This window comes from Adiantum capillus-veneris, chromosome 24, assembly GCF_014529385.1.
Source record: "Adiantum capillus-veneris isolate H3 chromosome 24, ASM1452938v2, whole genome shotgun sequence".
Lineage (NCBI taxonomy): Eukaryota > Viridiplantae > Streptophyta > Polypodiopsida > Polypodiales > Pteridaceae > Adiantum > Adiantum capillus-veneris.
In genome coordinates this window covers 85,516,474-85,527,208 of record NC_140954.1, presented here as the reverse complement: position 1 = coordinate 85,527,208, position 10,735 = coordinate 85,516,474, and the positions used below count along the sequence as shown (strand labels likewise).

The 10,735-nt window shown below is 44.1% G+C and overlaps 1 protein-coding gene across 1 annotated transcript; it reads left to right on the top strand.

The window, feature by feature from the left end:
- The first annotated feature begins 3,286 nt into the window (after positions 1–3,286).
- Positions 3,287–6,975, top strand: LOC147426704 (uncharacterized). The gene is made up of 3 exons (XM_086499117.1): positions 3,287–4,928; positions 5,139–5,285; positions 5,822–6,975. The coding sequence occupies exons 1-3, from the start codon at positions 4,219–4,221 to the stop codon at positions 6,315–6,317; spliced, it is 1,353 nt and encodes a 450-aa protein (XP_086355243.1). The 5' UTR covers positions 3,287–4,218; the 3' UTR covers positions 6,318–6,975.
- Positions 6,976–10,735: the final 3,760 nt, after the last annotated feature.

Here is a 10,735-nt window from a genome sequence, read left to right as displayed (position 1 = left end):
GCCTTTTGAGTACAAGTATAAAGATTGGTTGTCATCTATTGTGACACACAGTTTGAGTACGTGGCGACGAATGAGCAGGTTGCAAATATCTTCACGAAGACTCTCAGAGCAAAGAAGCTACGATGATTCAAGTGATGCTTGGTATATGGGAGATGACATTGAGCTAGAGGGGCAGTGTTGATATGTTAATCTCAACATATACGACTCCTAGATGACTATCATCGACAATCATCATCAATGGCACACCTTGGTGGATACACATATCTTCGCCAGTGATACTACAGTTGTACTACACTGAGCTGGTCTACCTACGAACTGAAGGCACACTTATCGTCTCACCTACGAGCAAAGAAGCTACGATGATTCAAGTGATGCTTGGTATATGGGAGATGACATTGAGCTAGAGGGGCAGTGTTGATATGTTAAGCTCAACATATACGACTCATAGATGACTATCATCGACAATCATCATCACTGGCACACCTTGGTGGATACACATATCTTCGCCAGTGATACTACAATTGTACTACACTGAGCTGGTCTACCTACGAATTGAAGGCACACTTATCGTTTCACCTCACTCACTAGCAGTTTGCACTAGATGTTGTACTAGTTTCCTTTTATGTTGTTATTTTGTCCCTTATGTATTGTAGACCTCTTATCTTGAGTTAGTGAAGAAGAAGAAGAAAAACAATCTTTTGCCTCCATCTTTGAGTGCATTAGGAAGAGAATGGAGCATAGGAGGGCCTCTTTATTTGGCAATTTAGGGAGTCAAACCTTTAGCATTAAGAAAGCAATCAAAGGACAACTTTTGAATTCAAACGGCTAGTTTATTTGACTTCAATTTCTCCCCCCAAAATGAAATTTTTAATCTAGCGGGCAAAAGTATATTATGTAACATATCTATGGAAAGAGCTCTGCGTGTAGATTCTAGATCTATAATCTCCGCTCAAATCAGAGATCATATGTAGAAGTTATGAAAGGCCGAAAATCATAAATTTGTCCTCTCTCTTTTTGGGGAAAAAAGTGCATCCTTTGACCACTCTTACACACCCACCATTCTTGCAGACGTGGCATGTATCTATTTGTCCAAATTAATCACCTCCATAATCTCATGGCAAATGAAGAGGCCCTCCTAGACCCCATCCTCTTCCTAATGGTGTGTGCACGCGTGCATGCATGCGCTTTAGCAAGAGCTCAAGCTCTCTCTTTCTCTCTTAATAAATCAATGTAGCTCATCTCTCCCCACATTCAATGTTTATCAAGCCTCTTGAATTCTAACCTTGTTTGGGCTAGTGGAAGGCTCATCCTTTTAAGAGACTCATGTGACCTCTATTTCAATTTTGTTTTAGAATGCCCACATGAGGCTTCACCTAGTTACATGTTCTAAAGCATCCCAAGCAAAAAAGAAGCATTGCATTCAGGGCCCCAACTCCCCAAAAACATGCCATCGAAATGCACACAAAGTTATGTAAGCTTTGTACATTGTGCTAACCACTTGATAAAGGTAAGTTGGGAAGCTTTCCAATAGAATTTGATCATTATTCACAGGGTTACCAAGGTGACTACTACCTTTTAGCTAGGGGTGCCTCAATTCCCCACATTGATCAAACGCCTTTAGCACTATCGTCAATCGATTCTCTCGCATAAACCTAGGAGATTTGAACTATTCTGTTCTGCGTGGAGATAATCCTTTTTTTTTTTGGGGGGGGGGGGGGGGGGGGGGGGGTTGTTCTCAAATCAATGTATGTGTGAAGGTTATTAGGACTCAACATGTAAACAAGGCCTAACTAGCATGGGATTCTGGAGGTGAGTACAAGTTGGAAGATAAGAGTTAGGGTCCTATCCCATCGGGCACATATGGGGGGCTAAAGATGTTGTACACACTTTGCAGAGTGGTCCTTGCCTAGTCTCTACAACACATATGGTGGCTGCGTGCTTGCGCTCTAGCCACTACAAAATCTCTGCTCAAGCTACAATTTTATGGCACATACAAGAAGAAAACATTGATGATGCCAAGAAAAGTAAGGGTTGTATGGTTGCAAACCAATCATAGCTTTTTGAGCAAAGGCTAGGTGAAAGTCGCAAGTGGATCGTTCTTATTTGCATTCAACTTGACGAGAAAATGAGGTTACAAACAATGTTTGGGAAAAGCGTGCCTCAACATAGCCTTGAGCCGGTTGGAAAATCAAAGCAACCGGTTGAAAGGAGGGGGTGAAGGAGAAAATGCACTTGGAAAATTTTTAAAAATAGAGTTAAATTGCAAAAAATACTGATTAGTTTCTACTTGAATCTACCTTAAAGGGAATTTTGTATGTTTGTGAAATTGATTTTTCTCGAACATTGGTTACAAAGCATGAGGACCTCTCGCCTTAACCCCTAGTCAGGGCTTGAGAAAAGATAGGTTTGCTTTATCCAAAGCTTGTTTAAAATGAAAAATGGTCGGCTCAAATTTAGGCAAGAAGGTTCTCAAGCGGGTTCAAAATTATGGAATTTTTAGTTATAATATGATATTTTTAGTGTGATTATCCCTCTCAAATTTAGAGGCAGCATGTTCATATGCGCGTGAAAAGGGTGCAAAGCTTGGTCCATAAAAAATGTTTCCCGAGCCAGGTATGGGGGGCTGGTGGGCCCAAAGGAGGATGAGGTCAGGATGAGGAGGCACGATCCATGTTTGCGGCGGAAAAATCGGAAGTTGGAACCGATTTTTGACCCCACACGCTCGCCCACGTTACTCTCTCATCCATCACATTTCCCATATTCATATAAAGTATTTCCGGCGAGATATTTGACATACAGACATTATTTTCTTATTTGCTTGCCATTATTTGGTTTCACAGGCATTATTGATACCGTGAATCTTACGATACCGTGAATCTTACGATACTTGCAGCAGCACAAGGGTGGCGAGGGCTAAATTTCTCTCTCGCGTTCTCAGCAGCTAGCTGGCTAGCTGCAATATAGTGGACCCTGTTGATGATGAAAGGGATCTGATCTCCATTCTCCATCCTTCCTGCTTCTGAAGTGAGAGTGCTCAAGCTATCCGGGACCTAGTCCCGGAAAGTACAGAGAAACTCTCTCTCTCTCTCTCTCTCTCTCGCACACCCGCCGCGACTCCGTCACAAGTCCTCACCTTCAGCCCCACAGGCACCCGCTATGCGCTCTTTCTCACTCCTAAAAGTCTCTCATTTTTCTCTCTCCACACGCAGGACACACGCACACGCTTGACAAATTCACAACAAACCCACACACGACAATAGGACGGGAGAGCCACGAGCAGTGCCCACCGTTGCAAGTTGCAACTCTCTCTCTCTCGCACACACACACATACACACACTGATCGATTGTAGCAGCGTGAGCCGGCCAACCGCCCAAGCTTCAACCGCCAGCAGACGAGATAATATCGCTGTTGTTGAGTAGCATACTACCATCATGTAGCCTAGCCAAGCTACACCATACTCGATAGAATGTAATAGATAGCCATCGGCCCCTACTAGAATTCACGTAGTGACTAGCGTACAAAAGGCAACTAGTAGTACTTGTAGTGTCGACTAGCTGCCATTAGAACGTCTAAGACACACAGCAGCTTTCATCACCATCATCATCACCATTCCTTAAGCCACCGGCCACCTCACAGGCTCACACTCTTTCCCCCACTATCATCATCATCGCATTGATCACCTCACCAATAGCCCTATATCATTCCTTTTTTCTTCTTTTTCTTTTTTGGCCCTCCACTTAATTTGGCTCCTCTAGGCTGATCTGCTCCCAGCCTATAGAAAAGCATTTCTTATTCATGCCCTGCTAAAAATCTACACCATCACCATATCATCATCAATGATCACACCAATTGTCTGCACATGTATCTGTCCATCCACTTGCAATTGTACTTACTAAATTGCTGAATGCTCTAGTGGAGTCTGAACAAGAGGAAAGCCAGCTTCCCTTTGATTCTGCTTCCTCGTTAAAGGAAGTTGAAGGTCAGCCACCTGGAAAGCCTAAGCCATGGGGCTTACTTTCTAGGAGGATGGAGATGAACTTTAAGAGCCTTTGACCAGCGCCACACTTCGAGACATCTGAGGTGCACTTCGTATGGAAACGGCATATGTGGGTTCCAATTCCACAATATTGAAAGCAAGAATTTCACCAACTATCAACAGTGCAGCACCATAGCTCGATAATCTTGCTGGTCTAGTAAGACAACCCTTGCCATTGTCGATGGCTGGCAGTAATTTACCCCTTCCTGGCCTCTTCGAAGCAAGTTCCAGAATGAAGGGTGAGGACATGAGCAGCATTTTCGCCAGAGCCACGACACATCGCTACATGCAGAGCCAACATGCAAAGCATTATGCGGATGTGTCCCAGAGCTCACCACCATTGACAACATGCGATTTTCGAACAAATTTGCAACAGGTGGTAGCGACCGCAACATGTACGACATCCACGTCTGATACCATGAGCATGATAGCTCCAACAAGCAACCCAAATATGTACCTCAGTGCCTCCAGCTACATGAATATGGTCCCATCTACAGTGAACCCACAATCGATGGCGCGAGACCAGGACACCCTGCAGTTGCTGCATGTCGATCCAGAGAATGAGGCCTACAGCCTAATCTCTCCAGCAAGCTTCTCAGAGATCATGCTTCATGCAATGGAGATTTCTGAAGCAAATAGAAACAGGATTATTTCTGAGAAGAGCTTGCCTGATCCAGAAACCTCTTCAGATGATCAAGCGCCATCAATTACAAAGGGACGTGCTTGGCGTTCCAAAGGCCCTATGATTCAGAAATTTCTGGCGGTCACGGCCCAGTCCGATCCATCACATTGTCCCAACTCTCCAAGTAAGCAGGACTCTTCAGTATTGGTCAGTGCTGAAGATTCTGATGGAGACCAAAAGCTCTCAAGTAACAATGGTACTAAACGGAGGTATGCACATAGTGCTCATCTTGATGAGAATGAGAAGAGTGCATGCTTAGTTGAAGCTTGTATTGTAAAAAAAAGACTGGAAGAGTTTCTGTGTGATGTGCTCATAGTGAATTTCATGTATTCACACTAGATTCATGCATGTTTTGGAGGATACTATGAGTGCCATTTACTCTCATTATAATAGGATATGTGTTTACTTGATTGTGCCAGGAACTGTGGACATAGAAAGTCACAGCAGAAGAGAGTAGTACAAGTACCCTTTTGTGAAAACAAGCAAAGGGGGGAGCCTCCACCATCAGACACATGGGCGTGGCGCAAGTATGGTCAGAAGCCAATAAAGGGTTCGCCCTATCCGAGGTAAGCTAATGATAATTCTGAATGCTATGTATTGTTCAGACTCTTGATTTGGGTGGAAGGCTATGTGTAGGAAAGGGCATGTGTGTGCAATATATTTTTGCAAGGAGGCCAGGATTAATACCTGAATGAATGGATGGGTGTTTCTCTGAGTGTCATCCCCAAGGGAAATCTAAAAGGGGTTTTTCATGCATGCACGCGATGTCGCTTGTCACTACTAGTGACTCCCTAATTGGGCTGTGATCTATCTGCATAGGATATGGGTAGGATACATATATTGCTTTCGATGCATATCATGCATATGTAAAATTATCATTAATCATACAGAATTTTTTCTTATTGTGATCTCTTGCATTATGCACTCAATTCTGCTCAGTATGAAGTCTAGCATACAATATTTGAATTTTATGTAGAGATGCACAAAAGTCCTACTTATCAATCAACCCTAATTTGGATTTTGAGCTGTGCTAATTTATCTATGTTGAGAAACCATGCTCGTCTCTGTAGTATTTTCTCATCTTTAATATTGCTGGTTGCAGAGGATATTATAGGTGCAGCAGCTCAAAAGGTTGCCCTGCACGAAAGCAGGTTGAGCGCAGCCGCAGCGACCCGAGCATGGTCATGGTGACTTACACTGCAGAACATAACCATCCAGCTTGGCCTCTCAACAAACAATCAAGCTCATCCAAAGCAGGAAATCAAGCAGAGAAAAATCAGGGCGCAATGGAGAACTCCAGTAGTCACGTCCATCATCATAATGCAGAAAACATCTTCTCATCTATCATCAACTCCCCAAATGGAGTAGAGGAGCAGGCGGTCTCTTCGATGGGCCCTCTTCATGAAGCTGGGGAGAGCTTTCTCTTGCAGAGGGATGTGGATTTGTGCTTGTCTAGAACGTCAAGCAGAGAAGCTGGGGATGATGTGTTTGACAACCTTGGAGAGCTTCCGGAGCTGTCCGCCATCTTTAGCAAAGGCTATATTGTGGATGAGTACTTTGATGAGGAAAAGTTCAAGCATTCAGAGCTATTGTACTGAGTCAATTGTCAATTGATAGCAAAGCATTTGATGGTTTGGGTGCTACATGCATTTTTCTTTCGAAGAATATTGCGCGGGGGTCGAGCTTGGGTCTTCGTGGCGCGCCTGCAACGTCACAATTGTGAGTGAGTCACACGGAGAGTGGGTTTATTATACACTTGTGACTTGAGGCAGTGGTCACACGATGCATAGTTATCAATCACTTTTGAAATGACTCTTGCCTCATACTTTGTCACACACGCCCCACCTATTTGTCTCATATGCAATTATGCAATTTGTAACCGTGACAATTTTGGCATAGTTACATCCCTAACAACATATTGTTGATAGTTGGTGCGCTCGTTACCACATCCTTAGTGCAAATTCTCTCGTTGGATATGCACACTCTTTGACTTTCTTCCTAGCTTGTGGCATATTGGGAAGGTTGTTTTTTGGTGATCTTCATGATTTCCATATGGTTACCACAATCATGCCCACACATGATAAGGGAAAATTACCAAAATACTCCTCTAATTTGTGGAAATTCCCAAAATACCCCTCAAATTTCAAAAATTCCCAACATACCCTTGTATCTATTTTAGTTGGATTGTTCACGATTTCCTAATCTTTATTTTTTTTGACAATGGAGATCCGATTTTTAGTGCTTACCATGTAATTTGTCACAAATTACCTCCCAAAAAAAGACAATTATATCTAAAAATAATGAAGCAATTCATCTCCAAAGCCTACATAACTGGCTCAAATTCTAGTTTTAGTATCTTGTATTGATAGACAACCAGTCTTCTAATGAAAAGCTACAAATTTTTTAATCTTTGGATAAACACTACAAGAGGTTGTGTGCTCTTGTGACGCTGTTAGCGACGGAAATACATTGGGTTTTTATAACCCCCGGCGTCGCTAAAACCGTCGCTACGAGAGCATCGCTATAGGCGTCGCTATATGCGTCGCTATATAGCGACGCATATAGCGACGCCTATAGCGACGCTCTCACAGAAGACTATAGCGACGCTCATAGCGACGCTACAGAGCCATAAATAGCGACGCTTATAGCGACGCCCGAGAGAATATTTTTTTGGTGGCAGGGCATTCAATGCCCTGCCACCCATCAACCATATTGTACTTGATTCACTTTTTAAAAAAAAGTGCAAAGGTAGATAAGAGACCCAAAATAGTCACCCACAAGATGCATTGTTTGCAAAATTGACAATTGTACACATCATAGGCAAAATGAATTGATTGGCAAATGTAATAATGACAATTGTACAACATCATAGGCATAAAGAATTTATTGGCAAAAGGAACTGCGGTGACAAATGTAATAATATACATGGTTCAAAAAGACGTATAAAATCCGTCTCATGATACATAAGCTATGAGAAACCCTAAACTAATGCTATCTAGCTACGGCTAAACTGACGTCGTCTAGTCAGACGTCTCATCGCGTCCAAGCGGCGTATCTGTCGGATTCTGCAAAAAAAGACAATAAGACAGTTTTCAGTAAATATAAACATATAACGACATTTATAAAACAATACAAAAAATAAAAAAGAGTAAACCCTAATACTAACCATGCCGCCGCGAGAACTGAGAATGTCCATCAGGGCGTTTAAGCCCTTCCTGCCTGCGTACTCGCGCTCGTACGGTGTGGGATCACGTCCTGTCATCGACCACTGTCAAAACATACAAAGATTTCATTATGTTAGAACTAAAAAACTCATAAACCCTAAACTATCGAACATGCATAAAGAGCAATGTGAAAAGACTTACAAAATCGGCCTCAAATGATGCCCATCCACCGCTCCCCAAGTGGTGCGAGCTCCCTGCCTCTACTCGCGCTCTGGCTGCATCCTTTTGTTGCTTCCACTTGTCGGGATTCTCGCGCGCTGCTTTCTTCGCATTCTTCCAATCTTCTTTGGCCAGCCAATCTGGCCTGTTCCACCCATTCTTGATTGCTTTTTGCACTTCGGAACGCTTGTGTTTGCAGTATTCGCGCATTCGAATCTTCATCAGGTCTTCATTGAAGCGCTGATCCCGTGTTGGAACGGGAAACTCATCATGAAGTATGCTGATGACTCTGTTTTTTAAATCACTTGGTACTTCACTCCATTTGTTTAGTATATAGTGTCTAAACAGCTGAGAGCAAAGACCACGCATGCGCGAGATCACCTTCTTGTCGTCATCATCCATGATGATGCCGCCGCTGATGTCGACGGAGTAAGGCAAGCCCTCTGGCCGGTGACGCGTGAACCTGGGTGTCCCGGCAGGGGTCTCTAGCGGCGTGTCGATGGGGGTACGGACGTCAGGTGTCTCCACCGGCGTCTGGGCCCCGAAGCGAGGAGTGTCGAGTGGGGTGGCTCCTGGCGGAGTAGGTAGAGGTGTGTAGCTTCTAGGAACAGTCAGCCGTGCAAAACCTGGCGTAGACGGCGATGCTGTGGCTGGTGTGGGGGCGGGCAAAGAAGGGGAGGGTAAAGAGCCTCGTCGAACACGAGGCGGTGTGGAGGCATCGGTGGCGGAATCCCCACAACAACCGCCACCGCCACCACTAGAGCGCCGGTGTCTAGACGAGTGTGACGCTCGTCTCGTCGACGCCGAAGCTTCGGAGCGCGCGAATGCTCCGAAAGAGAGGGAGATGCGGATGGTGTAGGAACGCGCGATGATGCGCCAGAGCGATGACGCTCCACGTACCACTGTCTCTGCTGGGGTGACAAAGAAGAAAGAAACTCCTCATCATCCATACCTGCATTAAACACACGAATATTTAAACTTAATATTGAATGAATAGAGTAGACAATGACGCAAAGACCATTAAATACAATGACGTAATGACGCATATAAATACAATGACGCAATGAATCGAGTGATAGAAGAGGCAAGTCGAAAACTCAGAATTTTCAATCAAAAGATGTGAGCGCGAGTCTAAAAGAGCGTTATACACCATGGAAGGTACTTAGAGAGCCAGAGCTTTTACAGCACGGAGCAAAATTGTTCAAATACAATATTTGTGGCTTTAAGAGATCTCTCTCTCATCCTCGCATAACTCAGCATAACTTCCTATATCTATATAGAGCTCTCCGTTTAAACACATATCCTCTGTTTCATTTTGTAGCTCCTCTGCATGCACCCCATATAGAGTAGTAGCATCTTGATGCTCGTCTGGCACCACCGCAGCGGCTTCTGATTGAGCATCTTCTCTAATCTCCTCCATTGATGTCGTTGTGATTGGCACATGGTAGCCTTCATACGTCCTTGCACTACGAGGGGCTACCTCTATGACGTACCACCAGTTTGATGTAGACTTTGTAGGATGAAATACTACCTGCCAGAGCCACATAACTTACATGAGAGCTTTCAAGCACATAACTTGTAAAAGGGGGATGTTAACTATTTATATACTTACTTGTTCACAATGCTCGGGTAGTACGAAAGTGTCTCTTAGGTCAGTCCATTTCTTAGTAGAATCCACCTCAAGAAAACCAGACTCTCCTCTACGCACAGTAGCGTTGCGACCCTCCATGATTATCTTGAACCATTGCACGTCGAATAAGGCGACAAAAAATCCTCTGTAATCGATCCTCAAAATCTCTTGCAGCGTGCCGAAGTAAGTGAGTTCCGCCACCACAGGATCTGCATCAGAGGAACGTCGTCGACTAGACTGTTCAAATTTTGCCATGATTCCACAATCTTGAGTAAAACGCTTTTTGTCGATTCGTTCCACCCTAAAATGTCGACCTTTACACCATGCTGCTGTGTATGACTTATACTACAACGAACAAAGATTATGAGTGGCCGTTCAAACGTTTATAAATAAAGTCACTTGCTAGTCGTACATTGCAAACTTACCTTGGTCGCGCAACCCCGAGAGTACTCCCACTCTTCTTCAGTCACTTCGTCACCGCATTGTTGTGCGCTTTTCAATTGGTTGTGCAACCATCTTAAGCTCATGAAGGTTGGTAGGCTCTCCAGAATCGCTGGATAGTGCATCGGTGATCGTCTTCCCCGTCTCCACTCGATTCGTGCCCTTTGTCGCTCTTGCTTTGCATCCTCATATTGTGAAATCCACTTTTGCATCACTGGATTGTGAAGCATGCAAAATCGGTTGATTTTAGCCTCTAGATCTTCCGTCATCTTCTTCTCAACACCGAGATTGCACATGACAATCCCAGATATGCGCTCATCATCTATGGTTCGCCATAGCGTGTCCCGGGATTTATCAAATCCGTCTAGCCACTCTCCAATGTACACTAGGGACTCTGATACCAACCAACCTTCTGCCATGCTACCCTCCGGACGTGCCTTTTGACGCACATATCCCTTAAGCGTTTTCATGAAACGCTCTAAGAAGAACATCCATATGGAATGAACTGTGCCAGCTATTTCCACCTCATCAACTATGTGAACAAGAAGATGCACCTGAATGG

Coding starts and splice junctions, on each gene's coding strand:
- LOC147426704 (XM_086499117.1), top strand. CDS start 4,219: ATGGCTGGCAGTAATTTACCCCTTCCTGGCCTCTTCGAAGCAAGTTCC. Junction 4,929..5,138: donor AACAATGGTACTAAACGGAG/GTATGCACATAG, acceptor TGATTGTGCCAG/GAACTGTGGACATAGAAAGT. Junction 5,286..5,821: donor AAGGGTTCGCCCTATCCGAG/GTAAGCTAATGA, acceptor TGCTGGTTGCAG/AGGATATTATAGGTGCAGCA.